The following is a 23434-nucleotide window of genomic DNA, read 5'->3' as shown; positions in this document are numbered from 1 at the left end:
CAAGTGCTCAGCATATGTGGGAACTCCTTCAAGACTGTTGGAAAAGCATTCCTCATGAAGCTGGTTGAGAGAATGCCAAGAGTGTGCAAAGCTGTCATCAGGGCAAAGGGTGGCTACTTTGAAAAATCTAAAATCTAAAATATATTTTGATTTGTTTAACACCTTTTTGTTTACTAAATGATTCCATATGTGTTATTTAATAGTTTTGATGTTCACTATTATTCTACAATGTAGAAAATAGTAAAACAAATAAAGAAAAACCCTTGAATGAGTAGGTGTGTCCAAACTTTTGACCGGTACTCTATACATATATACACTGCTCAAAAAAATAAAGGGAACACTAAAAGAACACATCCTAGATCTGAATGAATGAAATAATCTTATTAAATACTTTTTTCTTTACATAGTTGAATGTGCTGACAATAAAATCACACAAAAATTATCAATGGAAATCAAATTTATCAACCCATGGAGGTCTGGATTTGGAGTCACCCTCAAAATTAAAGTGGAAAACCACACTACAGGCTGATCCAACTTTGATGTAATGTCCTTAAAACAAGTCAAAATGAGTCTCAGTAGTGTGTGTGGCCTCCACATGCCTGTATGACCTCCCTACAACCCCTGGGCATGCTCCTGATGAGGTGGCGGATGGTCTCCTGAGGGATCTCCTCCCAGACCTGGACTAAAGCATCCGCCAACTCCTGGACAGTCTGTGGTGCAACGTGGCGTTGGTGGATGGAGCGAGACATGATGTCCCAGATGTGCTCAATTGGATTCAGGTCTGGGGAACGGGCGGGCCAGTCCATAGCATCAATGCCTTCCTCTTGCAGGAACTGCTGACACACTCCAGCCACATGAGGTCTAGCATTGTCTTGCATTAGGAGGAACCCAGGGCCAACCGCACCAGCATATGGTCTCACAAGGGGTCTGAGGATCTCATCTCGGTACCTAATGGCAGTCAGGCTACCTCTGGCGAGCACAAGGAGGGCTGTGCGGCCCCCCAAAGAAATGCCACCCCACACCATGACTGACCCACCGCCAAACCGGTCATGCTGGAGGATGTTGCAGGCAGCAGAACGTTCTCCACGGCGTCTCCAGACTCTGTCACGTCTGTCACGTGCTCAGTGTAAACCTGCTTTCATCTGTGAAGAGCACAGGGCGCCAGTGGCGAATTTGCCAATCTTGGTGTTCTCTGGCAAATGCCAAACGTCCTGCACGGTGTTGGGCTGTAAGCACAACCCCCACCTGTGGACGTCGGGCCCTCATACCACCCTCATGGAGTCTGTTTCTGACCATTTGAGCAGACACATGCACATTTGTGGCCTGCTGGAGGTCATTTTGCAGGGCTCTGGCAGTGCTCCTCCTGCTCCTCCTTGCACAAAGGCGGAGGTAGCAGTCCTGCTGCTGGGTTGTTGCCCTCCTACGACCTCCTCCACGTCTCCTGATGTACTGGCCTCTCTCCTGGTAGCACCTCCATGCTCTGGACACTACACTGACAGACACAGCAAACCTTCTTGCCACAGCTCGCATTGATGTGCCATCCTGGATGAGCTGCACTACCTGAGCCACTTGTGTGGGTTGTAGACTCCGTCTCATGCTACCACTAGAGTGAAAGCACCGCCAGCATTCAAAAGTGACCAAAACATCAGCCAGGAAGCATAGGAACTGAGAAGTGGTCTGTGGTCACCACCTGCAAAACCAGTCCTTTATTGGGGGTGTCTTGCTAATTGCCTATAATTTCCACCTGTTGTCTATTCCATTTGCACAACAGCATGTGACATTTATTGTCAATCAGTGTTGCTTCCTAAGTGGACAGTTTGATTTCACAGAAGTGTGATTGACTTGGAGTTACATTGTGTTGTTTAAGTGTTCCCTTTATTTTTTTGAGCAGTGTAGATTATATATCTCAGTGTCTGTCGCCTAGTGAACTCGTACGTACACATTGTAAATATTATTTCAGAACGTGGCCTACTGCTTGCATGTCAATATCAGACTGGGAAGAATTACCGTTCATGATCTCCCACTATCTGCAAGCATGACCAATAGCATAACACCTTATTGATATGCAAATTCAGCCAACCAATAGGAATACATAAACATCGAATACATACAGTGTTTCTGCAGTGGCAAGTGGAAACATAACCAACCCTGTTACACTCATTATAGACCTGACATTTTAAATATATTTCACTATTTAATACACTGATTATCATTTATAATAAAACAGGTTGTTCGGATCCTGGATGCTGATTGGATTTGTGGGACAACAACTCCCGCAAAATACCATGACGTGTTAATGTCATAATTCCACGGTAGGAAATTCATCAACTTTATCTCCCTTGGGAAAACGGTGTCTAAACATTATTATTCCATGCTACTATTTGGTTTGCAACAGTTGGGGGTTGTATAAACCTACCTGTGCAACAATGTATCATTTTACAAATGCGATCTCTCCCGTGCCAGTAGGGTAGCTAGCCCAAGAATGAACATGAAACTAATAATTAACCATGGAAACCGTAAACTCTCCAAATTCCAAAATAAGTTAATGAGTAAGAATTTGCTTAACAAATCACATATTAAGTTGCATGGACTCACTCTGTGTGCAGTAATAGTGCTTAACGTGATTTTTGAATGACTACCTCATCTCTGTACCCCACACATACAATTATCTGTAAGGTCCCTCAGTCGAGCAGCGAATTTTAAATACAGATTCAACCATAAAGACCAGGGAGGTTTCCAATGCCTCGCAAAGAATGGCACCTATTGGTAAATGGGTAAAAATAAAAAAAGCAGACATTGAATGTCCCTTTGAGCATGGTGAAGTTATTAATTACATGTTGGATGGTCTATCAATACACCCAGCCACTACAAAGATACAGGTGTCCTTCCTAACTGAGTTGCCGGAAAGGAAGGAAACTACTCAGGGATTTAACCATGAGGCCAATGGTGACTTTACAACAGTTACAGAGTTGAATTACTGTGATAGGAGAAAACTGAGGATGGATCAACCACATTGTAGTTACTCCACAATAATAACCTAATTGACAGAGTGAAAAGAAGGAAGCCTATACAGAATACAAATATTCCAAAACATGCATCCTGTTTGCAACAAGGCACTAAAGTAATACTGCAAACAAATTGTCAAAGAAATTCACTTTTTGTCCTGAATACAAAGTGTTATGTTTGGGGCAAATCCAATACAACACATTATTGAGTAGCACTCTCCATATTTTAAATTCAAGCATAGGGGTGGCTGCATCATGCTATGGGTATGCTTGTAATCATTAAGGACTGGGGAGTTTTTCAGGATAAAAAAGAAGCGGAATGGAGCTAAGCAAAGGCAAAATCCTATAGGAAAACCTGGATCAGTCTGCTTTCCACCAGACACTAGGAGATTAATTCACCTTTCAGCAGGACAAGAACCTAAAACCCAAGGCCAAATCTACACTGGAGTTGCTTACTAAGAAGACAGTGAATGTTCCTGAGTGGCAGAGTTACAGTTTTGACTTACAGTGCCTTGTAAAAGTATTCATTCCCCTTGGCGTTTTTCCTATTTTGTTGCATTACAACCTGTAACTTAAATGGATTTTTATTTGGATTTCATGTAATGGACATACACAAAATAGTCCAAATTGGTGAAGTGAAATGAAAAAACTTACTTATTTCAAGAAATTCTAAAAAATAAATATGTATTCACCCCCTTTGCTATGAAGCCCCTAAGTAAGATATGGTGCAACCAATTACCTTCAGAAGTCACATAATTAGTTAAATAAAGTCCACCTGTGTGCAATCTAAGTGTCACATGATCTGTCACATGATCTCAGTATATATACACCTGTTCTGAAAGGCCCCAGAGTCTGCAACACCACTAAGCAAGGGGCACCACCAACCAAGCGGCACCATGAAGACCAAGGAGCTCTCCAAACAGGTCAGGGACAAAGTTGTGGAGAAGTACAGATCAGGGTTGGGTAATAAAAAAATATCCGAAACTTTGAACATCCCACGGAGCACCATTAAATCCATTATTAGAAAATGGAAAGAATATGGCACCACAACAAACATGCCAAGAGAGGGCTGCCCACCAAAACTCACGGACAAGGAGGGCATTAATCAGAGAGGCAACAAAGACACCAAAGATAACCCTGAAGGAGCTGCAAAGCTCCACAGTGGCGCTTGGAGTATCTGTCCATAGGACCACTTTAAGCCGTACATGCCACAGAGCTGGGCTTTACGGAAGAGTGGCCAGAAAAAAGCCATTGCTTAAAGAAAAAAATAAGCAAACACGTTTGGTGTTCGCCAAAAGCCACGTGGGAGACTCCCCAAACATATAGAAGAAGGTGCTCTGGTCAGATGAGACTAAAATTTAGCTTTTTGGCCATCAAGGAAAATGCTATGTCTGGCGCAAACCCAACACCTCTCATCACCCCGAGAACACCATCCCTACAGTGGAGCATGGTGGTGGCAGCATCATGCTGTGGGGAGGTTTTTCATCGGCAGGGACTGGGAAACTGGTCAGAATTGAAGGAATGATCGATGGCACTAAATACAGGGAAATTCTTGAGGGAAACCTGTTTCAGTCTTCACCTTCCAGCAGGACAATGACCCTAAGCATACTGCTAAAGCAACACTCGAGTGGTTTAAGGGGAAACATTTAAATGTCTTGGAATGGCCTAGTCAAAGCCCAGACCTCAATCCAATTGAGAATATGTGGTATGACTTAAAGATTGCTGTACACCAGCAGAACCCATCCAACTTGATGGAGCTGGAGCAGTTTTGCCTTGAAGAATGGGCAAAAATCCCAGTGGCTAGATGTGCCAAGCTTATAGAGACATACCCCAAGAGACTTGCAGCTGTAATTGCTGCATGAGGTGGCTCTACAAAGTATTGACTTTGGGGGGGGGGGTGAATAGTTATGCAAGCTCAAGTTTTCTGTTTTATTTCTTGTATGTTTTACAAAAAAAAATATTTTGCATCTTCAAAGTGGTAGGCATGTTGTGTAAATGAAATGAGACAAACCCCCCCAAAATCAATTTTAATTCCAGGTTGTAAGGCAACAAAATAGGAAAAATGCCAAGGGGGGTGAATACTTTCACAAGCCACTGTAAATCTGCTTGAAAATCTATGGCAAGACATGAAAATAGTTGTCTAGCAATGATCAACAACCAATTTGACAGATCTTGAAGAATAATGGACAAATATTGTACAATCCAGGTGTGCGAAGCTCTTAGAGACTTACCCAGATAGACTCACAGCTATAATCGCTGCCTAACGTGCTTCTACAAAGTATTGACTTAGGGGTGTGAATATTGCTGTATTTCATTTTCAATAAATTTGCAAAAATGTCTAAAAACATGTTTTCACTTTGTCATTAAAGAGTGTTGTGTGTAGATGGTTGAGAAAATGTTTATATTTAATCAATTTTGAATTCAGGCTGTAACACAACAAAATGTGGAATAAGTCTAGCGGTATGAATACTTTCTGAAGGCACTGTACATGCCAATGATTTGTATAGCATAGCAACGTTGAATGAATAGAATGATTAGAATTAACGACTGGGTCAAAATATGAGAAAAGAACTAACGACCAGCCCGCTTGGGTAGCAACTTCAGAATGCGAACACAAATGTACTCGTTAAAATAATGTTTTTAATGAAAATTGATTAATATGTTGGCAACCATTTTATAAAAGCAATAAGGCCCTCGAACCCGGGTACTATTGTGTGATAACTCCCTACTAAGGGCTGTTCTTAGGCCCGAGGCGATAATCCCTGGGTTCTTATGCCTTATTGCTTGAGTAGTTCTACACACCGTTCTACTACTAATGTTCTGTTTTTGACACTGAACATTAAATGGAGTGCACACATCATTTGTAATTAAAAATACAGTGGGGTGTTAAGGCTAGTCATTTAAATGGCTGATTATTCAGTTCATGGTTAACATTGTGTCATGTTGATGGTCACCTACTCCTGTTGCTGAGGATTACCTTATCTGAACAGGCAGCAGGAGCTTTATCCTCTGTAATCGTGTAATTTAGCACATTATGATTTGTTCCCATTGTGGTCCATTGCACTCTGGACAGTCATTTTCTAAATACAAACTCATTTAAAGTTCTCCAGGCTTACCTGGTTAAATAAAGGTGAAATAAAAAAAAATAAAAATAAAGTTCTCCAAGAGGGTGAACACAGCTTTATTTGACTATTCAAAATACCTATTTGAATATGAAATACAATGAGTAGCTAATATCCAATGGAAATAGGATAACTTCAGAACTGATTTGTTTGAGATTTTACTGTATGGTTTAGTGTTTTTGGGGGTGTAAGGTTTAGAACTTGGATTTCAGACTTTTGGTGAAACATTTATATTGAATAATGTTGTGTTCTTTTTGTAAATCCTTGTAACAATCCTTGTAACTCCTTTTGTCACTGTCCAGTATTTGCAGGTCTACTAGGTTCTACTACTGTGTTCAGTTTGATGTGTATTGAGTGTAGAAAATCACATGTTGGGCTATTAGATCCATTGTGCACATACAGTACAGGCTGCAGGATGCCACTGGTCATTCTGGACAGATCTGTGTGGAAGCGATGGTAACCATGGTAAAAGCATTTATTCCCATTCAAAAGGGATTCAAATTCAATGGAGCACGGGAAGCAAATGAAAACACTTCCAATGGTTGCTTACTACTTGCTGACAGGAACTTCAGCTCTGCCAGGAAATGTTTATATCTATACTAAATTGAAGTGGCATATGCAAGCAGCAGTGCTTGACTTGGGCCGGAGCTGTCCGGAGCTGTCCGGAGCGCTGTACCGGCACTTCAACATTTTTGGGAATTGTGTTCCACCTCCTCTATAGACCTTTTTAACAGCTTTTTGAGGAGGAGCGGAAGTTAACCCTGGAACCCCAGAGAACTTCCGGTGTGTTTGTCAACAACAGATGTTCTGTTGCGGCTGTAAATAGCTAGCTAGCTAAGATAACTTAGTCTAGTTGTTTTCTCATGGTCAAATTTAGCTTTTTTTTACCATTGCATTCGCAGGTGCGATGGTCCTTACACCCTGGGAAGATTTAAGTTTATAGCTAGATTTCCCAAAGAAGCATCGCAGTGGGCTGCATTGCCTGCATGGATAGTAACATTAGCAGCAGCAGGAGGTGGAGTGCCAGGATGATGTGTAGCACACAGATAAGTTGTTTATCAAATAAACCCTCTATTCTAGGTCATGTCAGGTAGCTAGCTAGCTACAAACAAATAGGATATACAGCCATCCAATATTAGTTTTTTTAATGACACAAAGGATAGCTTGATCTGCTAAAAACTACAAGTTAGCTACCTAGCTAGTAGCTAAGATAACTAGCTAGCTAATGAACAGCTTTCCAGTCCCAAAGAGAGAACTATGACAATACAAAAACTCAATTGCAACGAAATATCAAATGTTATATCGCTTGAAAATACTGAAGCATGTCCTGGTCTAATTTATATGTTTTCTAACCTCAGATACAGAGACCTGTGAAAGCTGATAAACCCTGTCTGCGGATGAAGGTCCCTAAAAATGTTCCAAATCCTGGAGAGACTGAAGGGTACAGTGAGGGAAAAAAGTATTTGATCCCCTGCTGATTTTGTACGTTTGCCCACTGACAAACAAATGATCAGTCTATAATTTTAATGGTAGGTTTATTTGAACAGTGAGAGACAGAATAACAACAAAAAAATCCAGAAAAACGCATGTCAAAAATGTTATAAATTGATTTGCATTTTAATGAGGGAAATAAGTATTTGACCCCTCTGCAAAACATGACTTAGTACTTGGTGGCAAAACCCTTGTTGGCAATCACAGAGGTCAGACGTTTCTTGTAGTTGGCCACCAGGTTTGCACACATCTCAGGAGGGATTTTGTCCCAATCCTCTTTGCAGATCTTCTCCAAGTCATTAAGGTTTCGAGGCTGACGTTTGGCACCTCGAACCTTCAGGTCCCTCCACAGATTTTCTATGGGATTAAGGTCTGGAGACTGGCTAGGCCACTCCAGGACCTTAATGTGCTTCTTCTTGAGCCACGCCTTTTTTGCCTTGGCCGTGTGTTTTGGGTCATTGTCATGCTGGAATACCCATCCATGACCCATTTTCAATGCCCTGGCTGAGGGAAGGAGGTTCTCACCCAAGATTTGACGGTACATGGCCCCGTCCATCGTCCCTTTGATGCGGTGAAGTTGTCCTGTCCCCTTAGCAGAAAAACACCCCCAAAGCATAATGTTTCCACCTCCATGTTTGACGGTGGGGATGGTGTTCTTGGGGTCATAGGCAGCATTCCTCCTCCTCCAAACACGGCGAGTTGAGTTGATGCCAAAGAGCTCAATTTTGGTCTCATCTGACCACAACACTTTCATCCAGTTTTTCTGGATTTTTTTGTTGTTATTCTGTCTCTCACTGTTCAAATAAACCTACCATTAAAATCATAGACTGATTATTTATTTGTCAGTGGGCAAACGTACAAAATCAGCAGGGGATCAAATACTTTTTTCCCTCACTGTAGCTAAACAATGTGGCCGTCAAACATTGGACTCGTATGCTAGCTACATTTAGTTTAGTTGTTGGCTTTCGTGAGAGAAATTCATCTATCTAGCTCGCTAACAAGGAAAGCTGATCTTTCTCTACCTTCACAACGCTAGCTCTGGTTATTTGCTGTGCTAGCCAAATGTAACACCACCAGAGCAAACAGATAATAAAAGGGAAATAAATGTTGTCTGATGATTTTGTTTAGTGGATCTGGTAGCAACAAGTCAATGTGTGTTAAATAATTTAGTGCTAGCTAGCTAGCCAACTAACTAGCTAGCTAGTTAGCAATTATGGCGCACTGCAGGACCAGATGTTTACTGGGGAACCTCTTGAGTGCACGTGCATATAAAACTTGTTATTGTTTTGACAGTTGAAAAGGTCTGTAATACAAAGTAGCCTATCCCGGCCCAGATTCACACACTGAGGCAAAAAATGTATATCAAAGCTGAATAAAGGCGGGATCTGCATTGAATAGCAATGAGTGGGTTTCATTTCCTGATTTCGCTTTGTTCAAGTTTATTTGCCGCTAGTCTGTGAATCTGTGCGTGACAGTAAACAGTTTGAGATTGCATAGATTGAAAATGCGCCAGCCTGATTGCACATGATGCGCTGTTCCAAGTTGTCAAATGAGGGTTTGTAAGGTCTTCAAAAGTCATGGAAATTAGTTTCTGTAATTCATGATGGCACATTTTAAAATATGATAAATCACTTAAAAATCTATATATCAGCCATTATAGGAATGACCCTTCAGTGCCTGTCAGTGTGTGCCAGTGCAAGTGGGCCGTTGCCGGGGAGAGCGCGACATTTCAGCAGCAAGTAAAAAGTAATGACAGACAACAGACTAACTGGATAACTGCAACAAATTATGTTTTGAGTTGGCTATCTCGCTAGTTAACTATAGCTAAGCATTAATGTCGTTGTCGCCTATCCACCGGCACTGTGTAGCCTAAATAAATCAGCACTGTTGGAAAACTGGGATTCCCCTCTATTAAACATTTGCCATGTAATTGCGACAACATTAAAAATATTCAAAGAATAGCCTAATTGACCAATAACTTGCTGTGCATAGATCTCCCCCAAAACATGAATATTTTAGCCTTATATATAATAAACATGTCTAGTTAGATACCTAGCTTTGAAGTAGCCTACCTTATCCATTTGATCCTTAATTCATTGAATGAGGGAATAATTTTATAAAGACAAAAGTATTTGGTCGTAATGTTGCAATATTTTAAATTAAGGGTGCAAACCATCCTCCAGGATAGCTACTGGGTGTGCAGACTTTTGTTCAAGCCCTGTTCTAACCACATTGTAGCCTAAACATCCGCTGCTCAACAGGACCTTGATAAGCAGACTTTCAGGGCTGGATCAATAGCCAAGCCTGCACACCCAGGAGCTCTCCAGATGGAGGGTTGACCACATTTTGACAACATGTGACTAACAGTGCAGTTCTACTTTGTGGGGGGTTAAGTGCCTTGATCAAGGGCACAACGACAGGAGATGGTAGGTCTACATGGGATCAGACACATCAGCCTTCCAGTGTAAATAATGCTTACTTTTTAATGTAGGTTATAATAATAGTGATGGAAATTTGGTTAAATGTCATGGAAGAGGGTCTCCCGAGTGACGCAGCGGTCTAAGGCACTGCATCGCAGTGCTAGAAGGCGTCACTGCAGACCCGGGTTCGATCCCGGGCTTTGTCGCAGCCGGCCGCGACCGGGAGACCCATGAGGCGGCGCACAATTGGCCCAGTGTTGTTTGGGTTAGGGGAGGGTTGGGCCGGCTGGGATGTCCTTGTCCCATCGCGCTCTAGCGACTCCTGTGGCGGGCCGGGCACATGCACGCTGACTTCGGTCACCAGTTGTACGGAATATGTCTGGCTTCAGGGTTAAGCGGGCAGTGCGGCTTGGCAGGGTCGTGGCTTTCGACCTTCGCCTCTCCCGAGTCCGTACGGAAGTTACAGCGATGGGACAAGACTTTAACTACCAATTGGGGAGAAAAAAGGGTAAATAAATAAATAATTATAAACCCTTGACAGTGAATATGACTATAGCATATAGTCATTTGTGAATTTCGGTGAACATAGTCTAATGGACCACTTTCATCCCAAGTCAAGCACTGGCAAGCAGTGTAGCGCCTGTAGAGATAGCATACTCTGCTGCTGCTGCTATTGTTGGGGAGATTAGATCCCCTGATGTTGCAATGGAGGCGATTAATTTAATGTAAAATTGGTCAGAACAGTTGAGTACTTTGTTTATTGTTTACGTATGGGGTTAAGGCTTTTTACCAGTAAATCTAGCAGGTACAGTATGTTAATTGCCGTCCTTTAGCCTCCAGTCAAGGTATTTTATTGGTTCCATGGCTCTGCTATGTCATTTCCTTTCCTAACCACCCCCTAACCCCGACCTGAACTCTGAAAAGGCTGAAATGTGAGTGCTGTTGAAGGCTAGCTGAGCAACACCTTGTAATCAGTTGCTCCATGAGGACCTCTTTTTTCCCCCTTCTCTATGTGACTATCCCTCCCGTCAGTCTCTCTCTATCTCATGCTGGACTTTGCCCCTGTTTTCTCTTTCTCTCTCATGCTGGACTTTGTCTACACAGCAACATATTGTGCAGATTGGGGGTGGGAAAGGTTGTGAAGTAAAGTAGCTGTAAATAAGCAATTTCAAATGTTGGCTACCCTTGTGCATTTCGTTAATGTGCTATAAGGTAGACTGACACCTGTCAATTAACAACCTGTTGGATTAGAGATATTTATGAAGATGAGTTGGCATTCCCCACAAAAATCAGTAAGACCTGATTTCATTTGAAAGTCAATAGATCTCGGGCTGTGTTAAATATAATCAGATTTTCCCACTGACTGAGTAAATGTAAATGACCATGTGTTTTTCTCTCTCTCTCAGTCAGCGGTATGGATACTGTTATCGGCCTGTATGGAGAGACCGTTGAGGTGCCATGCAACAATGGAGCACCCAAACCAAAGGACCTGTTCATTACCAAATGGAAATATGTAAGTTGTTCATATACACTGAGTGTACAAAACATTAGGAGCACCTTCCTAATATTGAGTTGCTCCCCCTTTTGCCCTCAGAACAGCCTAAATTCGTCAGGGCATGGACTCTACAAGGTGTCCCACAGGGATGCTGGCCATTGTTGACTCCAATGCTTCCCACAGTTTAGTCAGGTTGGCTGGATATCCTTTGGGTGGTGGACCATTCTTGATACACACAGGAAACTGTTGTGTGAAAACCCCAGCAGCGTTGCAGTTCTTGACACACTCAAACCGGCAGTTCTTGACACACTGTGCCTGGAACCTACTACCATATCCTGTTCAAAGGCACTTAAATACTTTGTCTTGTCCATTCACCCTCTGAATGGCACACATACACAATCCATGTCTCAAGGTTTAAAAATCCTAATTTTGGCCTCCCGAGTGGCGCAGTGGTCTAAGGCACTGCATCGCAGTGCTGAGGCGCCACTATAGCCTCGGGTTCGATCCCAGGCTGTGTCACAGCCGGCCGTCAGTTGGCTTGCTGACTGCAGGAATGTACATCCAGAGCTGTTTCCAGATAATTTAATGTTTATTTCTCTACCATAAGCCGCCTCCAACATAATTTTAGAGAATTTGGCAGTAAGTTCAACCGGCCTCACAACTGCAGACCACGTGTATGGTGTCATGTGGGCAAGCGGTTTGCTGATGTCAACGTTGTGAACAGAGTGCACCATGGTGGAGGTGGGGTTATGGTATGGGCAGGCATAAGCTACGGACAACAAACACAATTGCATTTTATCGATGGCAATTTGAATTGAATTGTCGTGCCATTCATCCGCCGCCATCACCTCATGATTCAGCATGAAAATGCACAGCCCCATGTCGCAAGGATCTGTGCACAATTTCTGGAAGCTGAAAATGTCCCAGTTTTTCCATGGCCTGCATACTCACCAGACATGTCACCCATTGAGCATGTTTGTGATGCTCTGAATCGACGTGTACGACAGCGTGTTCCAGTTCCCGCCAATATCCAGCAGCTTCGTACAGCAATTGACGAGGAGTGGGACAACATTCCACAGGCCACAATCAACAGCCTGATCAACTCTATGCGAAGGTGATGTCACGCTGCATGAGGCAAATGGTGGTCACACCAGAAACTGACTGGTTTTCTGATCCACGCCCCTACCTGCATATCTGTATTCCAAGTCATGTGAAATCCATAGATTAGGGCCTAATGAATTTATTTCAATTGACTGATTTCCTTATATGAACTGTAACTCAGTAAAATCTTAGAAATTGTTGCATATTTCATTTATATTTTTGTTCAGTATATATGTATACACGTCCTCTTTATGCCTTCAAGCTTCCAGAGTAGCAACAGTGTAAAAATAATGATTAGATATTCTAAAATAGCTATTAATAAGTCATAAACTAAGTCTATTTAGCTCCTTCACCATTAGTGGGTGCATGCGTTGTTCAATGGTTTTCATACCAAGACAGTCCTACAGTACTGCAGCTCAGTTAGCTAAATTTTTAAAACCCAAACTGTTTTATATTTCCAGGACAATGGAGACCTGCTAACCCAGCTTAAAGACCAGGACGCCTCTGTCATAGCCACCGACAAGTACAAGGACCGTGTCAGCATGGCCGAAAACTCCAGCTTGCTGATTGCAGCAGCAACACTGAAGGACGAGAAGACTTTCACCTGCATGGTGGTGGCTGGGGCTGACATCTCAGAATACCCTGTCAAACTCCTTATCCACAGTGGGTACATAAGGGCAATATTGCAGCCATACTAATGCATGCTATGGAATGGGCCTTTGAGGTACAATTCAATGCTGAGATGCCTACAGTTTGTTAATGTTATTAACTGTGTTCTACAGAGGCTCCAACCGGAGTGGAGATCACAGCCCTAGCCACGGAGCTGGAGATTGGCAAACCAACCCAGGTAGGTTCATCATATGCTTTGCTTATGCCTACATTATATTAAGCAGGAATATCAAGGGAAATTCATCACTGGAGATTAAGTATCTTGAGGCAAACTAAAGAAGGACGGTGCTGCTGGAATGATGAGTGCTTTGAAGTGATCCTGATGAATTTGTAAACAGCAGAATATCCCTCCTCCAATTAAAACAACCATGGGATCTAAGAGGAGATTTAAAATGCTTTGGGCATTTCATGCTAAATAGGGGGAGGGGGAGGGGAGGGGAGGGGGGGGGGGGGCTAGATGAGAGCTAGTTTGCGCAGATATTTGATCAATTAAGCAACAAAACATATTGGAATTTTATTGGGCTACTTTCATAATGTAAGGATTTTCCAACCTTTCGTATGCCCTTGTGGATTGTTCTAAAATAGGATATTGCAGCTTTTTTCCTCACTTTGTTTTATCGTCTGCACAGCTAGGGCAGTGCAGCACCCCTGATGCGCACCCAGCTGCCAACATCACATGGTTCAAGAACAAGAAACCTCTGGTAGCTGGTGAGAAAGGTACGTTATTGAAGTTTTGATGGATTATTTACAAGTGGTAAACAACTGCAGAGGGCTGAAGATTGCACATTCACACATTTCACTTGTTTGGTGTGAGATTCCACAAGAAGTGAGTAGTGAAATATCACCTCTAGAGCTACATATTTTCTTAAATTGTCATAAATGTGTCTGTTTCTACAGGATCCAAAATGTCAGTAACTTGGTGATCATATTATTGTTATCTGTGTGTCTGTAGGCTACTCTGTAACCCATACCATTTCTAATCAGTATGGTTGTGATTTGTAGGCATTATAATCAGTTCCAAAGTGAAGGTGGACGAAGTCACTGGCCTCACCACCACCTCCTCCACTCTGCAGTACACAGCTGAGAAGGGAGACACAGGTGCTCTGTTCACCTGCGGGGCCCTGAACGCCTTGTCCTCCCCAGTCTCCTTCACTGTCACCTGTAAGTAACCAGAGAGCCACCAAACTACTCCAACTACCCAAACTAGCCCAACTACCTAAACTGCCCCAACTAACTACCTAAACTGCCCAAACCAACCTCAAACTCCCTCAACTACCCTTACTACCTAAACTACCCAATAAATCCCAACTACCTTAACTGCCTCAACTATCCTAACTGCCTGTAACTTCCCTAACCGACACAACTTCCCTAACCGCTGTCTGTCCTAGGAAGGCTATTGATCTGCTATCAGCCTCAGCAGCCAGCAGTAAGTGTATCGACAACCAGATTGATGGCTGTTTTATTTTCAAGTTATAGTCGAATAATTTGTGCCTCGATGGCTCTTTTCTTGCAGCCCAGACAGACAACAATAATGACACCATAATGGCACTCATTTAAAAATGAGGTGTCCATGAGTCTGTTGTGGGAGTGATTCGGAGCGTAGCGTTCGAGGAATAGCATAGTTGATGTTATTCACACAAAATGGCCCTTTAAATAAGACCTATCAGGGCTCAGAGGCTGTTTGAATCCTGTTTTTAAAGAAATGTCGGCAATTTGGCTTGTCTGGAACAGCACCATTGACGTTTTAAAGGAGCTTTTTGTCTAGAGCCTCGGGGTGTGGCTGCCTTTCGAACAGCTCCGCCGCTGCATTCAAAAGCAGCCATCACCACAGGAACAAACTCAGAAATGGAGGGTACAGCCCTGAGGACCACTAGCTTGGCTAGTCTGCTTACTGTGATGGTCTCAGAAGCCCTGTCTGCCCAGGGTCACTGTGATGGTCTCAGAAGCCCTGTCTGCCCAGGGTCACTGTGTTTCAGGTCTCAGCCTGACTGTGTCCTCCTCCTCTCTGACCCCTGTTCTCACTCTCTTTCTCTCCTCTCTCTCCATTTCTGCTGTTCTCTTGCTCCTGTTCTCTCTCTCCTGTTCTTTCTCTCTCCTCTCCCTACAGACCCCACAGAGAGGGTCAGTCTGCATGTCATTTCTAAAGGGCCCCTTATGGAAGGAGACAACGTGACTCTGAAGTGCAAGGCCGACGGGAACCCACCTCCCACCAGCTTCAACTTCCACGTTCAGGCAAGCTCTCAATGATATGACTCCACTACCCTCCCACACAACCAGAAACCCCACCTGGCATATGCCCTTAGTTTCTACTCTGACCCCTTTAATTACTTGCCTTCTTCTGCCATTGTCCTCTCTAACCCAGTCAAACCCTACACCTGGTCAAACCCTACACATCCTACACCATCCACCCTGTCTGTGAAGAGCTACATTAACCTAGACTCAAGCCCATCGGAGAGTTTCAAAATGAATCCTTATGTTCCTAAAGGGAGAGGTGGTGAAGGTGGAGAACTCTGACTCCTACACTGTGACTGATGTCACACGTGACAGCACAGGGGAATACAAGTGTTCTATCATTGACAATGCCAAGATGGAAGACTCCAAGAACATTACCATCAATTGTAAGTCACTCTTTATCTACAGATATCTTGATCAATGTTTTAAGCTATCGAGTATGCGTTCTTCAATTAAGTTATGTATTATCTTCAACTGAAATACTGCCAGCAATTTATTTAACAATGCTAGCAATGGATTCATGGGAAATACCAGCCATAATGATAGCCCACATCCTGTTGCTATAGATTGCGTTTGGAATTGTGTGGGGAAATTACTCATCTAATTCATAATTCAATCTTTGTCCGGCTGTATAAAGTCATTAGGGTTATTTTTCTCAAAGGGGAACATTGTCAGAGTGTATTTCCGTTTGCAACCTCATCCCTCAGCAGGAAAGGACATACGGTTTGTTAGAGAGAATAGAAGCCGAGCATCTCGTCTCACACTGTGAGGTGAAAATGCTTAGAGGGCTCAGGTCCTTTAATGCGTTAAATAAGCTGGATCAATGAGGACGTGCAGGGGCTTCTGTAGGTAGCTGATATGGTTTTCAACAGGAGTGCTGTGGCCCCTTCTCCTCCAGGCTGTTAAACTGCCTGTTTACAGTGTGTGCTCCTCCCTTCCTCCCTTTCAGACCTGGATATGAGTTTGAGCCCCTCAGGGAAGGTTTTGAAGAGCGTCGGAGAAAGCTTGGCTCTGACCCTGCAGACCGATGCATCTGGAGAACTCAAGGTGTCCTGGACTAAGGTAAGACTAAACAGTACCAAAGTTATTATAAGGCCTAGATTTATGTTTTTGGTTGGAAATGGGTGATAAAACCTTATCAAAGCAATAAGATGACTTCAGTGTGTTTTTCATAATTTTTATTTATGTAAAGGGAGCCTAGCAGTTAAGAGCATTAGGCCAGAAACCGACAGGTCACTGGTTCAAATCCCCGAGCTGACTACATGAAAAATCTGTAGATGCGTCCTTGAGCAAGGCACTTAACCCTAATTGCTCCTGTAAGTCGCTCTGGATAAGAGCATCTGCTAAATGACCAAAATGTAAATGTAATGGTTGGTCTTATTCTATCATTCCAGGACAATGGAAAGCTGGACAAAAGGCCCAAATTTGACAAGCTGACCTACTCTGATTCTGGAAAGTATGAGGTTGTGGTCACCATGGGCGCTCTCATCAAGAAAGCCTCTTTCGAGCTGGTCGTTGAAGGTAAATACTTTGTGACATTTACTCAGTTAAGGCTTTTGTGCTGTTACTGGGCACATTCAACACTGTTTTTCAAAGATAGATTTTTGTACTTGTTCCTAGTGATATATTTTTATTCAAAGATCCAGATTCCCCAGTGGATGGCTGTTTCACTTCAGGGAGAGGCTTTCACCATATTTGTTTGTTTTGTCCATACCTCATGTGGTGTTGTTGTGTGGCATGGTGCGATCATTTTCTTGTTCGTTCTGGTGTAGCTGAGGAGGCCGTGCATCTTCTTGCAGGTATTCCAGTCATCAGGCGGTTGGCCAAGCAGCGTGGCGAGGACGGCCAGCACAAGGTACTGACCTGCGAGGCTGAGGGCTCCCCCAAACCCACCGTGGCCTGGAGCGTCAACGGCACCTCGGTATGAACAAACACAGACATCTTCACTAAGGCGCCAGGACAATCCACTGACACACAGGAGGGGCCATTAGACTTCACATCCACAGGGACACTCATTATACAGACCACACATACTGTATTTATCCATCAGTTACTGTAAAACACCCGTATCTATCCTGGAATAGCAGCAAAGACTCACAAAACCATTAGTCTATCTGGAATTCTCTCAAAGCAACAGCTTGTGCCATGCACCCATTTTCTGTGGCATGTCACCACATGAACGGAACGGAACACACAAATCCTCGCCATCTTTCCGGATGTGTTACTGCTAATATGAAAGCAGCTCCTGACCTTATAAAAATAGTCCATTTAAGCTTCCTTTTATTGGAATCTGTCAGGAAGCCAGGGAACTCTAAATCTGGGAGGTTTACAGTCAATTAACCTTTGGATGTCTTTGTAGTGAATCAGTGCTTGTGGTATTTTACTGTCCACACTCTATTTCAGACAGACAGAAACTTCCCCCATAATGCCTTTCACTATGTTACTATTTTGTGACTTCCTAAGTAACTTATTTTCTTGAAACTTTTCTGACTGACACTTCCCAAACGGATGGGCTCAGTGTTTTTGTAGATAGGTTTCCTTCTCTCAGATGCACACCATGTTTATTATGCATTGGTCTGTCATGAAGACAAAGGCTTTTTGTTCTTGGCATACCTGTGTGTGCACTGATAGCACAGCTACACAATGAGCCAGCGTGAGATGGTGTGTGTGTGTGTGTGTGTGTGTGTGTGTGTGTGTGTGTGTGTGTGTGTGTGTGTGTGTGTGTGTGTGTGTGTGTGTGTGTGTCATGTGCATGTGCGTGGTCATGGCCCATGACCACGCACACACCCATTGGGTCTGCATGATTAATCCACTCCAAAGCTGCACTGACCTCTTTCAATGACTATTCTATGGCTGAGTCACTCACACACAGTAATTTAGTCACAGCTCACATTGCTGCGCATCTGGGGACAAACACACCAGTGCATTCAAAGTTTAGTCTTTTGTCTCTTATTGTGTGATAAAGAGTTCTTTAAAACCTGTTCACAGTAAATATGATAAGAGATCAAATATAAGCTTAGTGCTGGCTCTTTTCATAGCAGACTCACCATATTGTATTCTTAGAAGATGTGAAAAGGGTGTTGCCTGTTTGTCTGGGGGTTTCTCTAGTCCCCTGCCTCTATGCCCTGAAGGTACTCCTTATCAGGAGTAGGTTGAGCCTCACGAAAATACAACACCACCTCCTAGTGGTAGTACATGAAATGCACATCTTTTATTTGATTCTAGCAACGTTCATTATGCCATGGAATAATATAAGATTCCATAGATTCCTCGCAATAAATGTATATGATATGCATCTTTGTGCTATTACTGAAGAGGAAGCAGCTATGTTCTGCATGGCATTTAAATCTCCATCAGATATAAGATAAGCCATTGTACACTAACAACTGTGTCTTTTTAATTTTCAGGCTGATGAAAGTCCCTACGTCAATGGGAAGATCTCACACAAGCTGACCATTGTGCCTACAGTCAACCTGACAGTCGTCTGCACTGTGTCCAATGAGCTTGGCCAGGACACCAGGGCTATTAACGTGTTGACCTGTAAGTACAGTGTGGTGGTATGGCCTATAATTCGCTGTCCTATCCCCTTCCTTCCTCTCTAAAGGGTAACTCACTAATCCATGTGTGGGTCTGGTCTATCACCCTCTCCCGACGCTAACAAATTCACCCACTGTCTGTATGCATGATGATTAGTCAAAAAGTATGGAAATGTTTTATGGAGGGAACCTTGGCCATGGGGACCTAGTTCTTGTCTCTAGTCAACCTAAAACATGCTACTATGCATACTATGCATGCTCCTTGGCAATAATCTCCCTTTGGTTTATGCGGTATTTGATTAGATAAATCGGTACAGACAGCCATATCTCACTCATCTTTGTGTTTTTTGGAAAAGCATTTGTCCCTTTCTCATTGTTCTCCCTCACTTTTGGTCTGTTTGTCGGGATGCTGGACTCTATCCTTTCCCCTCTCTGACGTCACGTTCTCAGTTTGCATGCGACAGGAAAATCTACACCTCACAGCGTATTACACTCAATCTAGAGACTAACATAGCCAATAACACACTGTCTGACCAATTACATTATACAGTATACTTAATTGATTTCTGGGTTGGACGTTAATATCACTTTATATCTGATTTCAGTATTTGAGGAGGTGAGAATGGATAAACAAGGTAAGTTGTGATGGTCTTCTTTATCATTTCCTGTAGAAAGAGAGAGGAGAGGAGGGATTCTGTAGAAAAATATATAAGATTCCCAGAGAAAGTGGAATCTGCTATTGTGCATTATACCCTCCAGAGCACAATCTCAGATTAACAGCATCCAGAAATTGCCCCACTGCTGAAACGCTGTTGAACGACAAGATGTGGTGCTGGGGATGTAGGAAATATTTGTTAAGATAAACATACAAATTCTGAGGATCAGAAGGAGTGGAGCCACCAGCATCCTGACAATCTCTCAATGTTATCCATCCTTTCATTTGCCAAAATGTTATTGAATACACGTTCACAAGGAACTGATCACATTTTTACACATGGCTTAGGGGTAAACTGGGTTTGCATACTGTATGTATGTAGTCAGTGATACATTTATCTAAATCATAATACAAAAGGTTACAAACTCTATAGCAACCATTGAATTTTGCGGCATGAATGTGTATACTGTATTCATTCATTCATATGTATTCATTGACATTTATACACAGGTTTGGGGAGTGTCATCTGATTACACTTCTTTTTTTTTGCTGTAATCCGTTACGTTACCAGCAAACATATTGTAATCAGATTACAGATACTTTAGAAAAACTAGATGATTACCTCTTGGTTTACTTTTAAATGTAGAAAGGATGTTTGTGAAAAAATACATTATGACACCTTTCTATTTTCTTAATGACATTCAATTCAGCATTGAAAAAAGGCACAAGTTTAACTCCATTGGTCCCAGGCCTCCCACAGTGAAAAAACTGAAATTCACTACTTTCAGTAATCTGCTTGCTCTGCCCTCATATTTATCCTCACATTGAAGTGTTTTCTTTTCAGGACAACCAGTGCTACAAGTAGAACACAAAACAATGGCTTGTGAGCGTCATAGAGCAAAACATGTGTTACTGAGAGTCTCAGCATTATATAGATGGGCCATAATAGTTTGTAGCTCAAACCGTTCTGACTTTATAGACGTTTTTGTGAGAAGAACCGTTTCCGGGATCTGCCCTTGTCTCACAAACACCGCGCTAGCTCAGTCCCTGTTAATCACACAGACTAATGGTTAGTATCAGCGGATGCAGAAGAAATAGATGATGCAACAGCAGTCTGTAGCTCAAACACACAATGTTTAAAAGGGGTTAGAAGTCCAAAACGCACAGGAATGACCGTGGGACTCAAGTTTGTTCCACCTGAGCATTTTACTTGCCATTACTGTGATATGTTGTTGTTGTTTATCTACCTTAGTTGAATGCACTGACTGTAAGTCGCTCTGGATAAGTGTGTCTGATAAATGACTAAAATGTAAATGTTTTGCAAGTGTTCATTTTTACATGTACATTTTGGTCATTTATCAGACACTCTTATCACACCATTGTGCCAGCAGACTTCTAATACCAATGCAGGGTGAAAGGGGGACACAAAATTGTGAACCGCTATAAAAAATGGTATAGAAAAGTATTTAGTATGTTATTCTTTTTTTTTTATACAAGTTACAGGTCTCGAAAGTATATTGTTACCAAATACATTGGATGTAGTAGTTCAGGCTGGTGAAATACAAAATACTCAAAAGTCATTTAAATACGTCCATCTCTGGTCAGAGACCACTATGATGACACACCAAATGCGTTTGATCGATCCTTTTTGTCTTCTTCTAATGCCGCTTAAAAGGAAAGTAATCCAAAAGTAAGTAATAAGATTACATGACTGAGTTTGGGTAATCCAAAAGTTACGTTACCGATTACAGTTTTGGACAGGTAAGTAGTAACTAACAGATTACATTCCGAAAGTGACCTACCTAACCCTGTTTATACATAGGCAAATGTCTTTTTTGCAGTCTCTTCATTTGCAGAATGTTCTCTCTCCTAGTTTCTGATGTTACTCCTCTCTCTCTGTGCCTTTACGGGCTCATCAGATGACGGTGACATGACAAAGTTGGTGGTGGGAGTTATTGTGGGTCTGCTCCTGGCCACTGTAGTTGTGGGTCTAGCATACTGGCTGTACATGAAGAAATCCAAGTAAGTGCATTAAATCAAAATGCCATTCATATATAGCATGTTATGGTGATGTATGTATTATTATTGGAGGGCTATGATTTGTGTTAAACAATCTGATTTGTGTTAAAAGGCAAGGCAGCTGGAAGACTGGTGAGAAGGAGGATGGATCCACTGAGGAGAGCAAAAAACTGGAGGAGAAAATAGAGGAGAAGCTGGAGGAGAACAGCCAGAAAGTTGAGGTGTAAAGAAAAGGAATGTTTAAAGAATGAGAGAAAAAAAGGTAAAGAACATGTCTTGAAAAACACATCTACAACTGTATATTAGAATATTTACTTCTTATGTTTTAGATTAAAAGATGCCGTTAACATCATTACTGTTTTTCTGCAGTGCGGAAGCGGCAACTAGAAGCTTTTGCACACTTCTGTTAAAATTTGAAAAGGGGGCATTGAACTGGATTTGGACTTATATTGAAAGAAAATAACTGCCTAAATGAAAGGATATGTGTTGTACATAAGCCTAAATTGTCTGCAGTATGGATAAAATGTGTTAACTTTCCTACTGTAATCGTTTTTGTTTCAAGTGTTGGTTAAGAGGGATTTGGTCAAATTGAGAAAAATGCCAATTTGAGTGTTTGGCTTGGATTTAATTAACGTTATTGCTATTAGAATAACTACTGGACCCGTTGCCTTTTCTGTAGGGATGTGTACATTGGCCTATAACTCCCTGACCCTCAATGCATCCGGAGGATCTGAAGGTCTTCACCGCTGTTATGTCTCAGTATCATCAACACAACCAAACACAGTCAATACACTTTGTCAATTTTTAATGTCACATACACTGCCATTTTGTGTAGTCTCCATTGGAAAAATAAACTATATACAATTTTAATGGAAGGGCTAAAGGTATAGGCTACATAACCAGCTTTGGTTGTAAGGTAATATGAGTTAAGCATTATAGCGATGCATCGCTTTGCATTGCAGGAAGTAGAAGATCTGTTGTACAAATTATTTCATGACATGTTACATGGTTCCTGTTTGTTTTTTGAAAAATGTTGCCATCAAAAGTATCAGGAGATTGAGTGATGCTGTTAGCACACTCTGACCATCTGTTTGTGTATCAGTGGGTCGTGTTTAGTTTGGACATAACCACTACATTACAAAATATGACTTATCTCAGTTGTGTTCATAGTGTTAATTTCTGTGCTTTTATGTCATTTTTTATGTGGAAAGAGACAAGTTGTCCAGCAGTTGTATACTTCACAACTTAGGTCAGGGTTATGAGTAGCATTTACTGAACCTGTAAATATATCAGACCTGGATGTAATTGTGATTTGTTTTGGTTATTTTTCACTATTTATATTGTTCAAGATTACAAGGTTAGCATCTCTGTTAGTTATATTCAATTATTCTCACAAATTTCACCACTTAGCTTTAAAGGTACTGAACAATTGATAGGAATTTCTTGCAGGTATTTGACAATAATAATTATAATGTAAGCCTTCTGTGGATTTTGAGCCTTCTGTGGATTTCTATGAGATTTACCACATTATATCTCATACTGTCAGCTTGCTGTTTGTTTCCTACGTTGTAGTTAATGTAAAACCATCAAATTGGAAATAAGACCAAAGAGGGTAAATATTGCCATGCAAGTATTGTAAATACTGACTTTTGTTTTTGTACTTTTGTTTAAAATAAAGTGTAGCCTACA

The 23434-nt window shown here is 42.0% G+C and overlaps 1 protein-coding gene across 5 annotated transcripts in view; it reads left to right on the top strand.

Annotated features, from left to right (window-relative positions):
* Positions 1 to 23434, top strand: part of LOC121559201 (CD166 antigen homolog A) — a 54831-nt gene extending 31397 nt beyond the window's left edge. The window contains exons 2-16 of one of the 5 annotated variants that reach the window (XM_041872492.2): positions 11445 to 11551; positions 13096 to 13297; positions 13417 to 13481; positions 13933 to 14020; positions 14306 to 14464; positions 15411 to 15535; positions 15789 to 15921; positions 16485 to 16597; positions 16930 to 17056; positions 17335 to 17456; positions 18943 to 19075; positions 19677 to 19706; positions 21637 to 21748; positions 21858 to 22007; positions 22425 to 23434. In XM_041872492.2, coding sequence (XP_041728426.1) covers positions 11445 to 11551; positions 13096 to 13297; positions 13417 to 13481; positions 13933 to 14020; positions 14306 to 14464; positions 15411 to 15535; positions 15789 to 15921; positions 16485 to 16597; positions 16930 to 17056; positions 17335 to 17456; positions 18943 to 19075; positions 19677 to 19706; positions 21637 to 21748; positions 21858 to 21972 — 1631 coding nt within the window. In that variant the 3' untranslated portion in view covers positions 21973 to 22007; positions 22425 to 23434. Of the gene's footprint in view, positions 1 to 11444; positions 11552 to 13095; positions 13298 to 13416; positions 13482 to 13932; positions 14021 to 14305; positions 14465 to 15410; positions 15536 to 15788; positions 15922 to 16484; positions 16598 to 16929; positions 17057 to 17334; positions 17457 to 18942; positions 19076 to 19676; positions 19707 to 21636; positions 21749 to 21857; positions 22008 to 22114 lie in introns of all 5 variants that reach the window. The other 4 variants (XM_041872496.2, XM_041872503.2, XM_041872516.2 and 1 more) reach the window with 4 other exon arrangements.

The sequence above is a fragment of the Coregonus clupeaformis genome, chromosome 5 (assembly GCF_020615455.1).
Source record: "Coregonus clupeaformis isolate EN_2021a chromosome 5, ASM2061545v1, whole genome shotgun sequence".
Taxonomy (NCBI): domain Eukaryota; kingdom Metazoa; phylum Chordata; class Actinopteri; order Salmoniformes; family Salmonidae; genus Coregonus; species Coregonus clupeaformis.
This window is presented reverse-complemented; position numbering and strand designations above follow the sequence as displayed.